The sequence below is a fragment of the Oreochromis aureus genome, linkage group 9 (assembly GCF_013358895.1).
Source record: "Oreochromis aureus strain Israel breed Guangdong linkage group 9, ZZ_aureus, whole genome shotgun sequence".
Lineage (NCBI taxonomy): Eukaryota > Metazoa > Chordata > Actinopteri > Cichliformes > Cichlidae > Oreochromis > Oreochromis aureus.
The window spans coordinates 3178697-3202440 of NC_052950.1; the positions used below are offsets into that span (position 1 = coordinate 3178697).

Sequence of the window (23744 nt, forward strand, 5' to 3'; positions counted from 1 at the left end):
TATGACTGTACACTGTATTAGTGTTTTATAATTGCACTTTATTTACAGCTGCTAAATCTTTTTAGAATATACATATATATGAAGAATATCAGCTGATACATCAGTCAGAATTTCTTTCATCTCTTCTTGGTCAACCTCTAATTATTTTATCAACAATGTATCAAATATGAGTTGATCAAAGTAACCAAACACAGAGCATTATTGAGCAGTTTGCCTCAGCTCTGCAGAGCATGCATGTTGCATGTTGTTGTATAGTGAACATCTTTTACAACATCCGTCTTGCTAGCTAGCCACAGCAGCCGGCTGCATCACCACCCTGACAAACCCACAGTTCACACTGTGACAGCAGAAATCATTCATAACTAGCTGCTAATCAGAAGCTAAGAGAAAGATATTTTTCTTAGGAGGTAAAAAGAAGAATGAATGCTGCGTTTAGATAAACGGTGATGCTATTCTCCTGAATGTGTTTGCCACCCATATGATACTGACAACATCACGTTAATCTCACCTGCCCTGGTGTCATCGTTGTCCAGCAGCGGGATGTAGTCCGTCTTTCCCACCGTCTCGCCGACCTTATCGTCAAAGTGCTCCGCCTCCAACTCAGCCACAAAGTCCCTCTGCACCATGTTCTCCGGGCCGGGTTGGGGAACGCTGTCCGTCAGCGCATCGCTCAGACTCAAGTCTAACTCCGCCATGGCTGCAGACAGAAAGACGCACGAATAAACAAGAGACCCTGTGTTTTTTTCCTGGTACAGATTCACTTGAAACATAATTTCACAACACCTAAATTGGACATCGTCATCTTTTAAAGTAATCCAAGCCTTTTACTTCCAGCAGACTTCTATCTGCAGCTTGAACCATCCAACCAACTATGACAGATATATCAGCATTATGTGATCAGCACCACATAAAAGATGCTTGAGGTGTAATTAGAAATCGGATCATTGCCCAGAGCAGCTCCCACTTCACTGTCTGCAGCTCAGGATATGAGCTGAGCTGCTAACTAGCTTGTAAAGTACCCTCCTGGCACATTCATGAACATGCATAAACATCATAAACACTCTTCTTTAAATGTGGTGATTAAGGGAAGCAATGATCCAAGAACCAAGAAACCAGGATTACTAGTTCTACCTGCAGGTTAATTTACAAACAGTGCTACACAAACATGGAGTCACGAATCCTGGATTTTGTCTACAAACTCTGCAGATATATGAAGACAAAACGAGCGAACAGAAAGAGGAAGAAAGTGAAAAATGGAAATGATAGGAGAAGTGGTCAAAGAAAGTTAGAGAGTGAAATCATGTTAGAAAAACTCAGTTACAGCCCACTGGATCATTTACTGAGGAAGTCATGCTTGCTTGGGGTGATCAGAGGAAAAACATTTGATGTGAACTGAACTGGGCTTCAGATTTGTATCCTGAGGTAGGACAGAAGGAGCCAAAAGACCAGAGGACCTGGATCCACACCCTGCGCTCGCTGGCATTCCCCCTGCTAAAGTCTACCACCAGCAAGGACTAAACCTGACCCCTCATGTCCTTGAAGGGCAACTGCACAGAAGAAAACTTTTCCAAGCACTGATAAAAACTCCATCTACCACAAGGGGGCGGAGTTTCAAACGAGATCACGGTGTTTGAATGAAACAGATGACCTGGAACGAGACAGAAGCACAGTCTGTGCTTACACATGGACTCGTATGGTCGTGAACACGCATGCATGCAGTCGTCAACCAATCTGTGAGTTCAGCTGACCAATGGCCACCTTGGGAATTTGCAGTCATGCTGTGTCATCTTCCAGCTATAATGCCAGATTATCTTGGCCACAGAAGCAGCCGGCCTTTCTCTGCTGCTCAGACACGCTCTGCATTAATCTGTCTCAGTTCTGCTTCAATGTTCCACACTTTCCAACTCTGCCTTAATCACATCATCAGGGCGTCCACTGTGTCCAAAACACTGTGTCCACGATCAGGGTCGAGGACGTTACAACATCCACCCTGCATTAAGTTAATATATGTTTTACTTTGGGTGTGCTAACTAAACTCACAGCCACACATGAATCAAGCCACTCTGCTAAATATCATGTATTAGTCGATGCTTGCAACACATCTCCAGTAAAAACACAGTCCTCTGCAAACCAGCACCAACTCAGCTCTCTATCCCCATCTACTGGATGGTTTCCCCATTGACTGCAAAAAGAACAGGTACAGGTATCCACCCGGGAATACTCCCAGTCATATAACTGGGAAAAAGAGCTGTTTATTTGTAGTTTTGTAGCTATATAATGACAAACAACTCTTTAGACTCATTTGGGGTTTGGAGGTCTTATATTTTCACATACTGGTGGGTACAGTTTCAGTAAAAGCTACCTATGTAGTACTTTTTCACTCAATTTCAGTGTTTCAAGTACTTTCTTCCTAAAAGCCTGATTCATCCATTCACATGTGCATTCACACGAGTACCTTTTTCTGTGCCTAAGCACGTTTGACCTACCATTCACACATACTCGGGCTATTTAATAACTTGATTAAGAATACTTTGACTAAACTGGAGGAGCTGGAGCTCCACGCCTGAAGCACAGCCAAGAATCGGACATGCTACGACTGATTCTTTTGGATTTACATAAATCAACATGTGGTGTGTCTGTTAAAAAAGACGTTGTCCTCACACATTCAGTGAGAAACAACACAGAAAACTTGATAGCGGCTGTGACTATAATGAATGACAAGCAGCTTTCACATTTGGGAATGTAAATAAACTCTGCACAGGCGTATTCATTACACGCCTTAGTGGCCCTGTATCAGCAGCAGCACAGCACAGACCAGGGTGTGTCGCAAAAAGGCTGCTGCCTCCACCTCAAAGCCATGCTGGTCAGAAACGTTGCCCCAGTTTCCATATTTAACCCCACATCATCTGCGTGTGTTTAGTATACAGTGTGTCATTTGCACCAGCTGCACAGTCAGCTGAGTGATCTGTGCCACCCAGCCTACAATGTCATTGGATTCACTGCAGGATGAGACCTGTCGTTTGAATACTGTACGTCTTTGTTGCCCGCGCCGCCTGCTTCCATTTCCATGGGCCGTTTCCCACATAACCACAGGAGGAGAGGCTTTTCATTAGCCTAGCTCCTGCAGTGGGACAGAATACCACCCTGGGATTAAAAACTCATAAGATTTTGGGGCTTTTTGACCTGAGCAAATGTACTCGAGTTGGAGCTGAGCTGTTTTCACCTCCTGCTGCTGACAACTTTGGTGTGGCCACTCGGAAATAATCTGGATTCAACAAAGGAAGGAAATCCATGGAAAGGGCAGTTTCTATTGTGTTGTCTGCCAACATATGCTTGAGTGTGTGTGTGGGTGTGTGTGTGTGTGGGTGTGTGTGTGTGTGGGTGTGTGTGTGTGTGTGTGGGTGTGTCTTGCTAAGTCTCTTTTATATACAGTCTGTGCTGTAAGCCTGTGTGTGTGTTAGCTGAGGTGAAGGTTAAGCCTCCTCACGGTCTGCTTCCACACTCTACTGAATATAAAACAATAATACAGCATGAACACAAAGGCCAGTCGAGCAGCAACATGAGAAACCTGAGCAGTTAAAGGAAGGAGCGAAGCAGCAACGAGGCCTGTTTGTGTGGTAATCAGTGACTTTGAAGGCAAGAATGACTTTCATGACTTTCCTTATGACATTATTCTTTCATTCAAAGTAGATACAACAAAATCTGCTTCTCATTACAGCTGATTCAGCTGAATCAGCTGAATCAGTGCCTCATGTAGAATTTGGGGGAATATTTTTATTTTTTAAGGATAATTAATCAGTTTGACTGCTGTTTATCCTCCTGAGGAACTGAGGAAATGAGACCTCCACATCAAGCATCATTTATCCAATCTATAATATCACACGTATTCTGCTGTAATATCAAAGAGGACATCCTGGGCTTTCTATTAATGCCCCATCTGTGGGGGTTATCAGACGGTGATGAGGAGGAGGAAGGCCAGATATAAGAGCAGGAAGGTGAAAGCTCATAGGACATACCAGCTTTGCAGGTGCTGTTTACTGTAGGTCTGCAATGTTTTTAGGCTTTATGATTTCTAGACGAGGAATACAGCTGGGCGATATAAGATTTTTTCATATCATGATATGTTTTTTTCATTTCAGGCGATAACGATATATATCACGATATAAGCCAAATAACTATATTTGTAAGATTTAAATGTGCCGTTGCTCACAAGTAAAATGTGAAATAATTAGCAGCTTGTTTTAATTAAAATATTTATTTCCCATAATAAGTTCAACAGGGCAGATGTACTTAAGGAACATGAGACTTCAGTTTCAGATAAATAAAGGCAAATATTGCAAACTACACAAAAGGCAGCCGCTAAAGCGTTTAAGTTTCAAAATAGAACAAACAAACAGATTAAATTATCAATTCCACTTAGAAACAAAATTTTAATTCTAAAAATAAATCTTAGTTTGTTTTACAGAAGAACAGACAAAATTGACTAACTTTTGTCAATATCAAATAAACTGAGAACTAAAAGGAAATTCTCAATCTCTCCTTGTTGTATAGCTTAGCTTTTCAAACAGTTTTAACAGTTACTTTAGTCTGACAAAAGCCGAATGACGAATCAGCGCTTTCAGTCAGAGACTGAGCATGCACCGCTTTATTGTATTTCCAGACTTGCTTTCGGCACAATTTACAGTGCGCGCTACTCTGTTTTTTGTCAGACTTGAAATAGCCGAAATACCTTCGCACTATGGAACTTCTGTGGCCCTTCTGTTCGACAAGCTCTCCGGCATTGGAGCCATCATCTGTTTTTTCTTCGGTAACCTTCGCTCACGCTCTCGGTTGATTTTTCTGTAGTTGGCAAACTCCTTTCCTTCATTACCCGGGCTGCACGGCTGCAAAAACAAATACACATGTGCGCCTTGGCGCTTGTGCTGTACGTAACAAGTCACGTGACGTGACGCTGCGGCTGTGATTGGTTCGGCTCTGCGCTACTTAATTTGGATTGGCTGTTCTTTTCTTTTTTTTTTTTTTTTTTAAGAGGACAAGAGAGATGAGGTCTATCGCAATAGTTTAATTTTTCTATTGAGAAAAAGTTATTTCGCAATACATATCGTTATCGTTCTATCGCCCAGCTCTAACGAGGAAATAAGAGACTTTTCAGTTGAACTCAAACACTCACATTTAACCTTTGTGGGCTCTTTCAGACAGTCTATGCAAACATTCCCCCTCTCCCTCCTCCCACAGTCCAAAGACAGTTAGTGGGTTAGGTTAATTGGGGATTTGAAATTGGCCATATATGTGAGTGAGAATGGTCGTCTCTGTGTCACCCCTGCGACAAACTGGGCGTACCCCTCCTCACGCCCTGTGACAGCTGGGATAGGCTCCAGCCTCCAGCCGCGTGACTCTGATAAGGATAAATGGAACAGGATGGATGGAGATGCTGAAAACGACACTGCCCACAACCACCGAGACAGCTAGGTCCTCTGATCACACAGAAAATGTCACAGGAACCAGCGAGAGGCGCTCATCTCTGAACATTAACCTGAAAACATCCTTCAGAGTATCCGTGCCATACACATGCAGCAAACTGCTACAACGAGCAGGTTAACCACCCCTGATGCAGTCTGTCAAGTTATTTCCACTCAAACAACAAGATAATTACAATAAATCCTAACATCACACACTGTGTCTGAATATAAATAAACAAACAAACATTGGGATTAAGCAGGGGTGCGACGGTGCTGGTAGAGGGAGAGGTCTGCTTATCCACAGGTGAGTGAAGAAGCAGGAGCTGATGCTGCTTTTCCATAAGCTCGGCCTTGGCAAGAGACGAGCATTATAGCAACTGTCAGGGTGACTGGTGACATAACACGTAAACTCTAATCCCACAAAATCCCCAGCAGTTTTTTCTCCTTCTACTTAAATATATGACAACACAACATAATGTCATGTTGGATTAATCCTCAGGCAGGCTGGGGTCAGGAGCCTCAGCGGGGTGAATACTCTCACCCACAGAGTCACCTAAAGACCGTCTATTTGAGAGGAAATCGTCTTACTGGGAAAAGAACTCTGCACGGTCAAGGTCTGATTTCAGCTTCCTTGGTTAATCATTGAGCAACAATCTGGATTTGACTGAGTTTATAGCAAGACGTTTGTCCTCTGTGAATCATTACCCTGATCAGAATTCCTCACTTCGAATCAAATAATCTACAAGAGAAAGTGTCACAGCTCGATTCAGAAATTCTGGTACAAAACAAACCAAACACGCGGTTTGATTCCTGCTTCTACATTCCACCTGCAGCACACTGTGCCACAGAGCAAGGCAGCACAGCGGCAGCTATAATTACCTCAGCTATGTGAAAGGACCAATGCCCGTCCACTAGTGTAATATGACAAAAAAAGGTGAGAAAATTGAGAGGTTAAGCTTGTGACACACAAAGCATGAGATCACTTCCCCGTTAAGCTGAGCGCTCATCTTCAGTCCCACAATAATATACAGCACATGTGCAGCTGTGAGGGTCTTTCAGCGTTTAGGAGACTTTAATACGAGCAGGCAGCAAAGCTGAAACTCTGCAGTTATGGTGTCAACAGTCGCCCGCCTGCAGCTACACTTACTCTACTGCTTTAAAGGTTTGGGCAGAGCATGTGGAGCTATTCACTGCCCAAGGTCAACGTGGCTGTAAAGCAACTGCAGGGTAGTTTAATTCCCCTACAATACCACAGTGTAGACCTATGATTATGTGAGGTCACATGGTCACAGTGTAAGGGGATACGCTGACCTCACTGGAGTCTGCTGAGGTGTATGAAGTCACACACTGGACAGTGAACTAACGTTTCACCCTGACAGTGGAATCATGAAGCCCACGCTCTGAACAGAACGTGAGAGATGCTGCTGCTAAATATTGATAACTGTTAACTGCTGATCCAATCATGCAAATATTTCTGATTACTGCCTGTAAACCTGAGTGGATTTGCTGTTTGTTGTAATGGTACCTACACTCATCATACTGTTCTGTGCACAGTGTTCAGTTCTGTACCTCGTATGAACCGAAGAATGAAGAATGTTGACACACCTGCTCTCGTGGAATGAAACGCTAAACAGACTGTTATTGCCCAATCTCAGGTAGCTGAATGCCACTCAGCCCAATAAGAAGTTAGAAAAGTGGAGACATTAACAGTTTCAAATGTTTATGAATGTTTAAACATGTTTTTGACAAAGGAAGCTGGAACCAATCCCAGACGAGCAGGGAAAGAAAAACAGAAAAGAAGTGGGCACTTTTTTTTTTTCTTTTTCAGAATTCTGAGAAAAAAGTCAGAATTATGACTTTTTTTTCTCAGAATTGTGAAAAAGAAAAAAAGAAAAGACGTGCCTACTTCTTATGTTTTCCTGGTGGCCCTGATCCTCTTCCATAGCACAGAGATGAGCTCCAGTATAGAAAGTCTACTTTGAACCAACTTTGAAATAAAGCAATGAAACCCAAAGAGTAGTGATCCGTTTTTAAAGGGCTGGTTTTCAAAGAGGGACTGGCCTTTCCTGGCCCATCATTACCTCTGCAAGCTTCAAACTGCACCTGTCCATGTTCCTGTAACCAGTGAAGGTGTTTGCATAGATGGGACAGTGAGTGTGAGTGTAACATGCACGAAAAGGAGAAAACAAAGACGTGCACAGTGGGCTGGGCGTGCAGTCACTGTGGGAAGAGCTCACCTCTGATGACACTTCCTCTAAACACTCAGCTTACTGTGTGTGTGTGTGTGTGTGTGTGTGTGTGTGTGTGTGTGTGTGTGGGGCATGTACCGCGCCGTGTGAAACACACAGTGGGAGTGAGCTCGCATTGCTGCTTCAGTGAGTTTGTGGCTCCCATTGTTTTTATTAGCTTCTCCTCTTAGTGTCTCTTCACAGACACAAGTCAGCACATTAACACTGAACAGGAAGTCTGCAGTTTCTGAAAGAACCGGCACAACGAGCCATGACTAATCCTCAAAATATTTACCAACAGCTGCATAATCTGGATTAATGTCCAGCCACAGATTAGGGAACACCTGATGATTCTATAGAACTCCATGACTGATAAGAGCAGTCGCTATTTAATCTGTATCTAATGTTGCAAATGAGCTGCACACATGTGACCACAATATGTGTGTGTGTGTGTGTGTGTGTGTGTGTGTGTGTGTGTGTGTGTGTGTGTGTGTGTGTGTGTGTGTGTGTGTGTGTGTGTGTCAGCTTCCCCTTTTTCTTTTTTCTGCATAACAGTTCTGTTTGTGTTTCATCTGTTATACAGAAACAGCTGACGAGGGACTTTCAGCCATAGCTGAAAGTCCCTCGTCTCCCCACACACACACCCACCCACCCACCCACACACACACACACACACACACACACAGGTTTAGCTCATAAACAAACTGATGGATTCAATTAAGTACTGTTGTTTATATAAATTAGACGAAACACTACATATTTTATGTAATGCTTGTAGGTGATGCTACTGTAAGACATGCAGGATAATCAAGAAAATGTGTGTGGTCAAAAATGCACCTTGGATTGTTGTGTTATTTTATTGACCAGGACATGTTCCATGTCGTCTGCAGAGGACTTTTTATTCTCAGACATAAAACAGCAGCTTTGCTTTAGTTACACATTTAAAAACTGGGTCCCTCAGTTAACTGCAGGGGAATTTGGTGAAGCTGGTTTTTCCTTCCATTAAAACTAAAACTATACTTTTCCTTCTCAGTGCAGACATGAGGTATTTAAACTCCCTCACATACAGACCTACACTTTTGGCAACCCACTGGGGTTGTATAAGTGAATCTCCAGTGCAGTTCAACAAGACACTAAGTAGTCTTTAATCTGCCAGCTCCCAGAGCATCTTATCTTACAGTCACACTAAGGAAAACCACCGTGCGAACAAAATTACTGCGACTGTGTGCAGCTCAGTCCCTGTGACTACTCGCACACCTGGTCAGTTGGCGTCTCTAAAGCAACTTTTCTGTCTGGAGACAGCAATAAAACGGCAATAAGGCAGAGTCACTCAGTTATCAGTTTGCAGTTGCGTGCAATCTGTGATAACACAGTGATCAACTGAGATAAATCAGTGAAAACTGCTAATCTGTTGCTGTCCATGTTGAGCACATACCAATTGTTGCCAATTGTTTCAAATCTCATAGATTTGAAACAATTGGCAACATAGATGCTGCAGGGCAGCAATTTCACTGCAATCATGCATTTATTTAACAACACAACCAGCTGATAATCAGTCATGTTCCCTGTTGCAAACAGACATAGCTGAACGTGCTGCAGGCTCTCAGATCAATTACAACGTGTTAGCAATCTGACTGCGTTTACAAATGAAGCAGCAATCATTAGTAAACCCGTATGTCTGACAGTGACTGCAGTCGGTCCGAGTCAGAACCTGGTCACAGTTGTTTGGAGACAGTTTACCTGCTGTCAGGTGACTTGCGCAATTGCCTTGCAGTCAAATGCGCGGGTGTTACACAGTCAGTCTCTGTGCAATCAGCTGATTGCTGTAACTACTTACAGCCAAATGTGAAAAACATAAATGCAATCACTGGGCATCTGCGCAGTTTCCTGCTGCATGTTACATGTGAGGGGCGACTCCTGAGGACGATGTGCGGACCTGATTCTGCCATCACTGGCTGAAGCCTGCAGCACTGTGGGACACAAAGTCTTTATTTCTGAAAACAAAATGATGAGAGAAGGTGCAGACAGCACGACCCTCCCTCTGCACGTTTACATGACAGCAGAAAGGGGAGGAGGGAGGTGAGCGAGTTATCTGAAACCTGTTCACACCCTTTAAATCACAACTTCAAGTATGCCTACAGGGGATCCCCCAGCCTGTCACGCTCAAGTGTCATGTCATAAAAACTCCTTAGCAGACATTCTGAACTGCATACGTTTATTCTATTATGCAGATGACACACACACACAGACACACTTAAAACCAAACCAGTTACATTTCATACTGGAGGTGACAGAAGATTTTGCTTTCCCCCGTGTGTCCAGCTGCCATCACACTAATCTGAGGGAGATGCTATCACTGGCATTCCTGGCGGGCCATTCAGTCTACTTCAGCAAAGTCACACAATCGCAACACTTTGTCAGTGCGCCCTACCAGGAACACACACCCAAGCACGCACACGCAAAAAACCAGTAATAGTGCAGCTATTCACAGAGAACCAACTGGTGAGAAAAGCAGCGTTTGGCTGATATTCTTGAATTGCAGGTATTTTATTTAAATCGTCCCAGCGCTCTGTCCTAATGTAACGAGATCACACCTAAGCCTTTGGCAAATCCACATCTTGTGTTTACAAGCCTGTAAAACCTGCAAGGAGAAAACATGTTAATCGATCCTATTAAGATTACTTAGACTTTAAAAATGTGTGTCGGCTATTCTGTGTGTTCTGGGATGTGAGTGGGGTGAACACACACTGCATATTTGGATTGACCATTTCAAAATGCTGCTGACTTCTTGTGTTTGGTATGAAAGGCTACACTCACTGAACTATTTACAAGCAGTAAACACTTCAGTGATTCAGCACAAACAACAGTCCTCCTTTATTACGGATCGTTTCCTCGGATAAAGGAGAAAATCAGAGCAGTGAACAGATCCTCAGACACACCCACAGCCACGGACACCAGTGTACACTCTACTGTATCAGACAGATGGTCTCTCAACCTTCTAGTCATTACACACACACACACACACACACACACACACACACACACACACACACACACACACACACACACACACACGCGTACAAACAACAACATGAAGTTAGTGGTAAGTCACCACCAGGCTCTGCAACTGTAACTACTATGATTACTCCATGTGGCTGAGAGGAAAAAACAGAGACACAGACAGTCCCACGTGCCTCTTGATTGGTTGCTGCATTCAGGGCGTGGTCTAGCCGTGTGTGTCACACAGACACAGACGCTGTAATTAGTCTCAGGAGGTGCACAGGTGCAGTACAGTGATCCTACATTAGGAGTACTGTTGGAGAAGTGTGTTTGTGCACATCTGTATTACTCACATTATGGGGACCAAAGTCTGTTTAAACAGTCGAGATCAGCCTTCTTTGTGGAGACAGTTACCTGAGCCCCATAATGCTAACGTCACACTATGGACACCAGTGGAGACTGTGGCAAAACAAAACGGCTGTGACCATGTGCAGTGGCTCTGGGTGTGAGTGCACACACAGACACAGCTGCAGAAGTAAGAAATTAAAGGAACTTGGCTACTTTCTAATTTTGGCCCTCCAAGTTTCTGTCATCAGAGAGACCCGCCTCTGCAGCTAAGGCAACGACCAGCACTGTTATTTCAAATAGAGCTGGACACATAACAAAGTAACTGTCTAAATTCAATAATACCCTGTAATACCCAGTTTAATGGCAAACATATTCAATGAGCTGCACTGGTCTGTAGGGTCACATGGTATGCACTGTATGATGTGTAGATAAAGACAGATAGTGAAACAGTTTCCTGTACAAAAAATAAAAAATGACAGTTTGACCTGATCTAATAATTCAGATGTTGCTTTTTCACTTTTTGTCTGTATATAATCTCTTCTCTTTGTGGCTCGCCCATCTAAAAACAGGTGCAGGCCAACTGATCAGGTGTTTTTGACCAAGATTTTGGCTTGGAATGATTACGTAACCACGGTAACTAAGATAAAACCATTTCTACACCACATTCTGTTCTGCAATGTTCATGTCATTTCACCTCCTTCAAAGCTGAAAGTAACCCAAAAACAGTCGAGTGTTTTGCAAAGATGATGTTTAACAAAATGTAGAAGTAATAAAAGTCCTAACAATCGGTCTTTATGTACATCTGTGGAAACAAACTTAAAGCACAACGCTGGCTGCCTGCACACACCTTGGTATGGTGGTGGGGTCACCCACAGTAGGGGATAACTCTACAGGCTTGACAACTAACACTAATATCCAAATAAAAGCTTGGTGTTACCGCTGGTTTCAGATTTCCTACACAGCATTCGCCTGACGGAGTGTCCTAGTGTTCGAAAAGCACACGTAAGATTCCCCGAAATAATAAAACAGGAAGTTTAATAAAGCTCAGACAGGTCAGCTGCATATATACCTACATTAAAACTCCACAATTCTTGTCTCTCATTTCGTAGTGGGAGAAGAAATGATGTATGGTGACAAAAAAGGTTGACTGACATATTCGTCTACACTCACAGGCCCTTACCTGCAGCACTGTTTTTATTATTACCTAGAGATACACAAATTGCTAAATTCTGACATCAATATTTAAATTTTAATGTAAAAATATTCCTACTACTCCATGAAAGCTGTTGCCTTAGTGAACGGTGTGAGAAAACAGTTTTAAACAAGTGCTATGGAACAGAGTGGTATCCAGTATTATGGTAAAGTTTACCATTAATAGACTTGTGGCATGGTGCAAGTAAGGCTGCCATGGCAGGTTAGGTCAAGGGTAGCAGACATCAATGTGAATTTAAGCTGATGATGCTCTTGGTAGCACTTGCCAAATTCCACTTATACTATGAAAAGCAGGGTTTGGAAAGCAGCCACGATAGTATCATCAGCCATGTAACATCTGCTAATATACTGTATAATACAGTTGGCTAAATCCACAAAGGGCAGTAAATCTCAGAGCCACAGCAGCAGCACAGGCAAGCTGATCACAGCCTGTCTGAAAACAAGTCATCTGTAGCTCACAGTACACTTATCTTGTGCTGAGCCATTTTTCTGCACCGCACCAGATTCTTGGGGTTCATTTATCTGCCAAATCCCACTTTAACCACTCAAGACTCACAGTAGTGCTACAGGAACAGTCACGAAGCAACAACAGTAATCAAGTAAATGGCACACAATGGATAGATCACATCAGCTGGGTTAAGCATGACAGTGTGTTGAATATGTGCAACATTTCTGACTGCAGCAAATCGCTATGCTTTATTGGCTCCTTGCAACTTTTTGCTTTTTCACCCAAAATTTAAATTAAATGAAATGTAAGTTGAAAAGTTTTTCAATGGCAGTAGAAGCACCTGGAGGTGAATTGCACTTAACAACTACCTTTTTCTTTACAGGGTTACTTCCTATCCCAGCATGCTTTGAGGCAGAGACGCGGCACACCCTGGACAGACTGGCCGTATATCAGAGGACACTGATAACTGGGGGCAATTTAGAGTCTCCATACAACCAGCTTTACAGAGAGGAGAAAACCAAATGCATCTGGGCAGGTCATGCACACTAATGCATAATTAAATCAAAGCCTTCTTGATGCTTTTTAATGCTTCTGTAATTGCTTAGAAATCAGATGACCTCGGTTAGATAGTTAATGGTTATTCATCTTATCATACAGAAGCAGTCCATTAACTGCTGATGAAACTGATGAATCATAATGAGTCATGGACCAATACTATGTGTGTATACAAGACCTCTGATGTGAAGTATCAAATGTCCCTCCTTTGGATGTCAGTTATGGACGAGACACTGAATGTTTACAGCTGTGTGAGGGTCAGTGGTTGTAGCTGCCTCTGACGTACGGATGTTACTCTCACTGGACGGATATTCCAGCATCTCAGTCGCACGGAAACGTCGCAGCACGGCCTGATTAGTAGTTTTGTATTTTCTACTTTGTATTTTTTCATTTCATTTTGACTTTTTGTTCTTAATTTAGTTTCGTTTCACTTACTTGCCAGAGAGACTCTGTTAGTGTCAGTTTACTTTTGATTGTTTGAAAATGTTTTTAGTTTAGTTTGTATTCATTTCAGTGTTATTTTTAGTCTTTGTAAGTATTAGTATCAGAGCATTTGCCAGAAATAAGATTTAGGAGACTCGGTGCAGGTTTACAAAGGAAACGCGGAACTTTTCTAAAAGCTTTTGACTCATAGTCTTGCAGACATCCAAAGTCAATAAACACTGGCACCAAATCATCATCATGCAAGCTGTGATATATATTTTGCTTAATCAGTCTTGCAAATACTAAAAGTATATCAGGGTGTCCAACTCCAGTCCTCAAGAGCTGCTGTCCTGCAGCTTTTAGATGCGTCACTACTCCCACACAGCTGAATCAAATGATCCGAGTACCTCGTCAGCATGCCATCAAGTTTGGCAAAGGCCTGCTAACAAGCCATTCATTTGATTCAGGTGTGTCGGAACAAGGATGCATCTAAAAGCTGCAGCTCTCAAAGACCGGAGTTGGTCACCCTGCTCTAGATTTTCATTTTATTTTATATGACTTTTTCAAGTGCACAAAATCATTGCAGCTAGTTTTGATGCTGAGTGACAGCTACCTAAACATCATTGCTGTCCCTAAAACATGAGCCCTGACGTAACAGACTGCATAAATCCTGCCCCTCAGATTCAACGCCATCAGATGAGGCTTAAACAAGCAGTCTGATGACGAACTGAAGCACAGTCCTGGGCCTGGTTTTTGCATTGTGACTGAAACACATGCTCACGAGGGACACACTGCTCTGAAATGTCATATCTGTTGGGTTTACAACGACAGGACGGCAGAGACGGCTTGCAGTTCTTTTTATACAATGTGGTTTTAGGCCTTTTCAAGTGATTAAGTGAGCACAAGGATGTGTACCTCCAGGACATTATGTAACTCTTATTCCCCACATGCAGTACATAATGAATGTGCAGATGAATAATGCAGAGATCCTGTGTGTGAGGGGTTTCCCAAGTAAATGGTAAAAACATGGAGAGTTTCTCCTGTCCGTGAGTGAACTGTGCGTGTGCATAAAGTACACAGACTCCGCCCTCCTGAGCAGTCATGATGTGAAACCATGACAGCCTTCAAAACAGACGAGCAGAGGAGACCAACGGATGGCACAAACATGGAATTATCTGTTAGGTGAAAAGGCTCTCCAGCTTAGAGTGTGTATCTGTAAACTGTATGAGTCCAAATGGCTTCAAAAAAGATTCGATTTCTATTTGCATAGAGTTATGTTTAGCAGAATGACCTACAGGGACCGACCTTCTCTTCCAGTTCAGCTGAGGTCACTGCAGCCAAGTCAGTGTAACAAAATGTTAGTGATCAGGTTCTTTATTTCCTTTTTAAACTTAGAGTTTTTCCTTAAACTCATGTTTAATGTGTAAAACAGCAGACATACATACATTAACTAGTGTAACATCATTGTATAAATAAATACATACATACATAAATAAGTAGAATACTGGATGCTGAAATTACGGATCACATGGCAACAAGAAATGCAAAGTCCCACAGTCAAAAGCAAGTGGAGATGCTAGAGAACAGTAGCCACGGATAAGAAAAAAAGATTTATAAAGTTAAAAATGATGAATGAACATAAGCCGAGCCCACAGCAACAATCTGCTCTTCACTCATTTATTACTCACTGTACAACTGTGACTGTCATTCCTTTCCCAGTGCTGAGTGCAGCATAGTTTTACTTTCAATTCCCCAAATTCTTTCCAGGAAGTATGTTTATCCAAATTTAGTTTTTCAGCAAAAAGTTCACATTTACATGTAATAAAGTTTGTATTTACTCATACTGAATAAATCATCATGGAGCAGAATAACACTGAACGCTGACGTCACAGCAACACTGCAGATAACTTACAATGAATTTTGGTGAAGCAGGTCTGAGTGTGTGTGTGTGTGTGTGTGTGTGTGTGTGTGTGTGTGTGTGTGTGTGTGTGTGCGTGCGTACCCGTCTTTATTTGATCTGAGCAACCAGTCTGTCTTTGATGTTTGCCTCACAGAGCTCCACTTAAGGTAATGTTAATATGTGTGTGTGTGTGTGTGCTCTGTGTTGTCTGTGTGTGTCTCCTCTGTTGCTCACTCATTCACATAAGAGCTCACAGTGGGCCCATTTCAGGGCTAAGTGAAAGGGCTAGTGTTTGGTATTTGACTGTGTGTGTGTGTGTGTGTGTGTGAGTGAGTGTGTGTGTGTGTGTGTGTGTGTGAGAGAGAGAGAGCTGTGTTCTACCCCTAATAGAATTACACAGGACTCTCAGGGCATGTTTTTATAATTGAGCACTTGCTGCGCCCCATTAGAGTGCACATTAGAAAACAGAGACAGACAGACAGACAGACAGACAGACAGGTAGCGATGTCCACACACAGCACTTCATGTCTCTCTCTCTATGAATGAATCCCCCGTGTGGTGTCATGCACGTATGCCCTGTGCACGATTGTTGAAATGTGAAGATTACACATTGAAATGGAATGCAAAGCAGCGCTCGCACACGCACGCCCACAAACACACACAGAGGTCAATCTCTAATCCTAAAACAAACACACAGGTAGTGGACACAGACTATTACAGGGCTAGGACATGCCACAGGGCACATACACGGCAGCTCAGTCTGCTGGAACAACACACTGACCAGAAGATCTCCGCCTGCTCTGAGACTTGACTGACTTTAAACTTTGATTGTCCTGCTGGATGCACAGTGCTGTTTTTCACAAGACACATCTGTCCTTACATGGAACAAACAACTAATTAGGCCTTGGACAGCACGGGGTTAAATATCAGCTATTACATCTCATTAAAAGCTTCAGTCTCACTGACCTTTTGTTTATTGGGATGAAGGGTAAATGTCAGTAAATGAGTAACTCACAGTGTCTAAAAGAGTTGTCTGAAAATAAAACCTTCAAATTGGACCCTTGCCATTGGGATTCAAACTTTCTCTTACTGAAGGGTGAATGATTAAAGAGAAGTGAAGACGTTATGTCCTTTCCCTCTGTCCTCCTGTTATCACAGACGTGTCTAAACTCTGACCCGTTGACTCTCTCTTGGACACGCCTCTTACATGTCCAATATAAACTGTATCCCACATACCCTTTGCTTAAACCCACCACATTACTCCCACCAAAAACATCCATGACATACTGTTGAGGAAAGCTCTGTAGCTGCAGTTTAGGTATAAACAAGGCAACAAATATCACTGAAGCATTCGTGCTTGTGGAGCAGAACCCAGAAGCTGATGTTTGAGCTCCGCTCAGTCCCACCGAGAACAGCTGCAACCTGTCCTCTGTTGTACTACTGAACACTTTCATAACTCCACTCTGCAAGAACTTTTACCAAGTTTTAGGTTCAAACAAAAACAATATTAAATAGTTTCCTCCAGAATACTGCATGTTCCACAAAAACAGAAGTATGCTTATCCAACCGTGAACCCCTGCTGTTCCACATTAAACAATTAAACCTGATAGGTTAGAGTCAACCTGTTGGCTTTATTAACATCTTTATTATCTGTGACCTCATCTGAAATCTATCTGTGGCACATGTAATGGACTCAAACCCCAGTGTTTGTTCTAGCAGAGCATCAGAAATTCTCTGGTGTGCTCTTGTTTGTACTGACAACATATAGACACAGGGAATGATGTACAGGGATTCTAAATATCCCCTTCCTTTGGAACGCTGACCTCCACCTACCCTAATTAAAAAAAAAAAATTCTTATTGATGTAACAAAAACTAGAACTGACCTAGAAGTAACACTAGTAACATGTAACATGTAATCATATTTTGTGGAACTTTTAAAGCAGCCGTACTCATTTCTTTGTTTTGTATTCAAAGAGCTCTGAGGAACAACTCTGTGACGTATCAGTCCGTCAGTTTTAAGCCTATCAAAGTTCTGAGACCAGAACTGATCCTTGAAGGTAAAAAGATAACAAAAATAAAAGAAATATCTTTTGTTTTATAGTTCAGCAGCACGATGTTCTCACCCTCTCAGGATTTAATTGTTTAGAGGACACCTCGTAACCACCTCAGTGAATCTACCTGCCCATTCATCTGTGTGACACCCGGCTCTGTCGCCTGCTGTATAATTCCCAGAGGGTCTGATTGGCAGCAGTAAAGCTTGGCTGCTGACACACCGGTCCAGCTGCTGCCATTGGAGGGAACAAGAGGGGGGAGGGGGATTACAGTGACCGGCTCACTCTGTACCATCACATTCTTCCCCTCCACTCTCAATCCCTCCATCATTTCATTCATTCAATCTGCCCTTGTCACGCAATCCCCCCCCCGCAAAACACACACACACACACACACACACACAGACACACAGGTGTGTGTGTGTCTAACTGCTTTGAGATGTATCTGTATAAAATCACCTAATGATCACAGGAGGAACCTCCACCTTTCCAAATCATGGTTTTCATGATTTAGCTGCAAAACAAATGTTAAACTGAGTTATTTATTGCAGTATAGTAAAAACACCATTAACTGTCCCGTAAGGCAGACAAATGATACTGTGGAAAGTCCATGGCACTGTGGGCTGCTGAAGTTATTCAGGGATCAGTCAATGCCACACTTGGAAACTAGCGCTGCTGGTTGCTACATCACGTTGTTCATCTCTCAGCCTGACAAAGACATTTTCACAGAGGACTTTGCTCAAGTTGCACTGAGCTCTGAAAATCTTTATTATTGGAAACTAATTAGAACTTTGAACTGCACACTGTGAACCCACACAGGCCGTAAACTAGAGGCATGCAGCCAGCAGTGGGCAGGGAAGGTAAAAATGGAAGAAATGTTGTTTTTCTGTGTACTGTATAAGACTCCATCATGCCTGTATGGAGACCAAGGGGGAAACACATGTTTAGCAGTCACATAGCAGTTTGAAGCTGTTCAGTGCCTATCTGTGAGAAGCTATGTGCAGTAGATGCACAGATGTATTACAGCTCTCGGAAACCTGCTGGACATTTTGGCTATTCAGTCCTCTGTGGCTCTCCCGAGCAGTGCAGTGAAGCCAGCGGTGAGCATACAGCATGCCACATCCTGCCTGAAGGTCCCGAAAGTGGAGGGGCTCCTTCACAAAGGATCAGAAACAACTAAATATGTTAAATAACTTTGTCAGACTGTGTTTTTCAGCGGGCATGAGGCCTTGATGCATCTATGGCAGTCAATAAAGCTGATCCCAGTGCCAGTGCCCGGCCAGTATACTGGTGTGTCTTCTGCAAATAAGAATTACATCACTGGTCAATGTTCATCTGTTGTGTTACAATAATGTTGTATTGGCTTAATGTTTAAAAGGTAGTGTGATAAAGATAAGAATGATTTTTGTAATTACTTTGAAAGATTAACGTTTCTTTACTTCCTCAGCACAAAACGTTTGATACAAAACAACAAAAATAACCATTGCTGGTACAGGCTGGTACAAAAAGTACAAATAATATCCATCCATGTCATATTATTATTAATATTAATAAACAATAAATAAATACAAATGCTACGTAAATTTCTAAGTACATTATTTCAGTAAAGAAAAACAACATAATTAAATATTTCTACATTTCCATTCATCAACTTTTATTGTTTTCATTTCATATGTTTACATTTATTCATTTATCTCCTGGTTTTGTTCTATTATGGCTGCAGAGAATAAGCACAAAATAAAGAATATGAAGTAGTTGGCTTGGGTCTAAACATAATGTGACTAACAGGGATTGTAATCTGTCTGTGAAGGTTCTCAGTCATCCAGGTCATCGTAGTCAAAGGAGTTTGCAAAGAAAAGCGTCTGGACTTCTTTAAGTTGCTTGAAGACGTTTCACCTCTCATCCGAGAAGCTTCTTCAGTTCTAAGGTCAAATGGCCGAGAGTCCCAGATTTAAACCCAGTGGGAGTATCCCCCCAAAGAGGGACAAAGGACCCCCTGGTGATCCTCTAATCACATGCGCCAAGGTGTGAAAGCGGGTGTGGTACCTAATCAGCCAGGGTTTCGGGTGAGCTCATTGTGAAACCTGGCCCCACCCTATCATGTGATTTCCTGAGGGATTGTAATCATTTTCAGATTTCCATCCACCCTCTTAATTACTTATCCAATTCAGGTTTGCAGGGAGGGCTGGAGCCTGTCCCAGCTACCGTAGGGTGAGAGGCGGGGTACACCCTGGACAGGTCGCCAATCTGATGCAGGGCCAACACAGAGTGACAGACGACCACTGACACTCACCAACTCACCTAACCCCACTAACTGCATGTCTATGAATCCTCACCAGTAGGTACAGTCGTGATGGGTGAGGGAATCTTGAAGAATAAAAAAAATGGCTGAATAGAATAAAGCTGCTTTCCATTGCTGAAAGGAGTTGCCACAGCAAGTAGCTTCACATATTTCCCTATATATTGATTTGGCAGATTTTTATGCCGGATGGCCGTCACAACCCCAAAGGGATTTGTGTTCTCCCCAGGATCGAACCGGGGGTCTTTGACTCGGTAGGTTTGGACTAACCACTAATAGAACCTGCCTGAGATGCCAGTCATCACTGATGAATTGAATGAACTGCAGCTCTAAATTGCTTTGCATCCCCTAAGAAATCTGACCTCTGTAACAGTCCACAACATGTAATGCCTGCAATACTGACTTGGCATGAAATCAATAGTGATAAATAATTCTTTGAGAGTTAAGAGGTGAACCTGAGTCAAGCAAAATGTTTTCTTCCCTCTTCCTGGAAGAGAAAGGAGTGTTTCTTTTTCTCTGAGCTCATGCCTGATAGAAACAGGCTCAGGATTTGATATCGCTGAGGATCATAAATTCGCTCGGCTCTGAGTTCCTTCAAAATAATTCGTAATGAGCTCAAACGGCATTAAAGGCAACAAATCCTCTGTTGGTGAACAGCAGGAACTCCAACTTGATGGAAATCATTTCAAGTTTGGACAAACTATGACCCGACCATCTGCCTAACTGCAAGCTCATCTGCCAACACACTTTCTGAAGACTCTTGGATATGAACATATCTTTGACAACAGTGGAGATCAGACAAAAGTCACACTGACCTGTAACTGATGCCTTGATATAAACTGACTCAATCCCAGCCAGTCTAGTCTGGTTTAGACTGTTGAAAAGTGTTTAGCACACTCATCAACAGTGAATCATCATTACAATGACTTTACAGTAAAATACATTTAGTCTTACATAATCAGGATGGAAAGTGTTACAGGCAGGACCGGATATTTACCAGTGTGGCGCCGAGTACTGATGGCGTCCAATCCTAAATGCTTCCATCTGTGTGGCAGATTGTATGGTTGTGTTCTAGTCTTGTATAATTAATTGTTCAAGCACCCCTAAATGGGCTGGGAGGTGTGGGTCAAAATGAAGATTTGGTTCTTTTTCTTTGTTTTGAGACCCACGAAGAAAACTACAAAGCAAAATAAACTTCTAATGAACTTCTAGCAAACAAATTAAAACCCAATGTTGTCACAATGACATAAAATTTCACTTCACTGTGTTACACACCCACTGTCCTTGCTCTGACCCTTGGAGACCTAATGAGTAGGGAACATTCACAAACCCTAAATGGAAACTTATAAGGGAGTTCTGTAATGCAATAGATAGCAGTCGCCCCACCCCCTCCTATCAAAGAGCCAATAACTGATGAGCCAGAAACATACGAGCAAACATTTTGTTTGCACCAACACATTTGCAATTATGCAAATGTGTTGGTGCATAATCTTTTTTGCGTCTCAGCCGTAAATACTCTGCATCTTTCACGTGATTCAGTTTATTTTGAAAAGTCTCAACAGGATCTTGAGCTTTATTGTGAAAGGTTTATGTGGAAAATAAACAAGCGGACACGAGGTGGTTTTACCGTCGTTGTTGCTAACGACAACGCATAAAAACAAGCGCTTGTCCGTCTGTAGTGTGGTTATATTAAATATAAGAGAAAGAGAGAACTTTAGGAAATTAATATAGCCACTACAGTGACCATCAAAATAATGAAAAAATATTGCCGTAAACAGTTTATTTTGCGACACCACGAAACAAACGATAGCGTAAAATGAAACGATAGACGTTTTTATATTGTCATCTGATATATATCGTTATATCAAACAGCCCTACGTCATGGCGAGATGTATTTTTCAGGTGTCAGGATGAAGAGAAAGTGGGCAATGAGTTGACACTCAGGCTGTGGAATGTCATTCCACAGCCTGAGAAGAACACAGAAACTCTCCATCGGAGTAACTAAGAACTTGTTTTTCCTTCGACCCTTCCCCGCCTGCCTCATTATTTCCCTACTCAGCCCTTCCTTCCTTTATTTCTTCCTTCCTATGTCTCTCTTTGGGCATTTTTAGTCTTTTTTTAATGAACATCAACCAATCAGATATTAAACAAGACCGGTTTGTCACCAGGAAATGAACGTAAAAACACTCACAGTACTATAAGTTTGTATTATTTGAAGTTTAAACCCAGACTGTGATCTTTTTTAGCCAACCAGCCAGTCGGTTTGTTGCTGAAGCCCAAACAAGCTGCACTGGCTCCTCAAAGATAAATAAATACAGAATGAGCATTAAGCCTAAAAGTACAAAAACACGAAATAGATTGATTAAAACATATTAGATTTACTGAAGGTAAGTATAAAAACAAATGCAGAACAACCTGGGCTGCAGAGCCAGCACTGACCAAACCTGGTTTTAGACCTCTACCTTGTAGCCACTGACAGAATGCAGCAATGCACATTTTTGTAGTTATTCTGAGCATTAAAGGGAAACTGAGTTTCTACTAAACTGCATACGCACCAATAGCATTAAACAGCAGCCAGTGCCTGATGCCAGAGTAGAGCAGCCACAGCTGAGCAGCACTCTTTAAGGCTGTCAATTCATTTAGTTTACATCAAATGAACCTCTTCAGTAGGTTTGACCTTACAGATGTGTGGCTGTGACAACAGATCCAACATCTCTTTTGATGAACTAACAAATCTGGGATCGAGCCAAATTATTAACGATTTCATCCAGCTAAATCATTAAGGTCCAGGTTTACCGCTCTGTGCACTGTATCCTTATTTGCACAGGACTGATATTATTAGAGGAACTTACAACTCCTATGAAATGAAATATAGACTCCTACATCTGTATTTCATGACAGGTTTACACCAGCTAAACAAAAGCTACCCGGGGACCTTTATAAATATGAAATAACTGTGTAGTTTGTTTTTCATCCTAATCCCATGAAAGTGTGCCATGTCTATAATTTGTAAAGTAAAAGTTGTTTACACCCACGAATGACCTCAGAGAAGACTACAGCGTTACCCGTGTTACCTGACCTTCACTCTGTGTTTCATGAATATTCTTTAGGTTAGGAAAAAAGCAGTCTTCTTCATAACAATAAGTGACCTTTTCATTCAAAATTTCAGAACATTTACTCTACATGCTGACGTACTTCACAATTCTTTTCATTCTTGGGGAAAAACGGCCAAATGTTTAAAGCTGTGGACCCTCGACGTGTGTCCACAAATGCTTTTTCTGTTTTTTAAATCATCTGTCTTTCAGTGAGTGGGAATTCCTAGAATGGAGTAGACCATGCATGCTTTGATTATTTATTTAAAGACAATGCAATCCAACAAAAGATAAAAGCAGCATTAGTAATTCCACCCAAGGCTTGAGAGATTTAAACAGGAAATAAACCTCTGCACTGTGTGATCATCCTTCACATGCTACAGTATTGGAAAAGAAAGAGATGAAATCAATCCAGCAACAGCACATTAAGGAGTTTTCACCATACATGGGCCGACCTATGTAACAGAAAGGTCGTTTCCCTCAGTGCGTGGCCAACCATCTGTCAAAGAATAAGCTTCACTCTGGAAATTTATTATGACAATAAATGCAGTTGGCAGCCTGTGACGATGTGCCGGTGTTAGAACCAGTTCAGCCAGACACTGCCAAGCAGAACAGGCAATGCACACAAACATGCTCATCACTTATGATGCAGGATTGAAAGTCAGTCTACTCTGATACTCCAACATTCAGTTTTCTCCACAAAGTCTCATCTTTTCAAGCTGCAGAAT

At 42.2% G+C, this 23744-nt stretch overlaps 1 protein-coding gene across 6 annotated transcripts in view; it reads right to left on the bottom strand.

Moving 5' to 3' along the window:
• Window positions 1-23744, bottom strand: part of LOC116331879 (microtubule-associated protein 4) — a 112521-nt gene that overhangs the window by 84046 nt on the left and 4731 nt on the right. For all 6 annotated transcript variants that reach the window (XM_039617761.1, XM_039617758.1, XM_039617759.1 and 3 more), the window contains exon 2: window positions 509-697. In XM_039617761.1, coding sequence (XP_039473695.1) covers window positions 509-697 — 189 coding nt within the window. The remainder of the gene's footprint in view (window positions 1-508; window positions 698-23744) is intronic.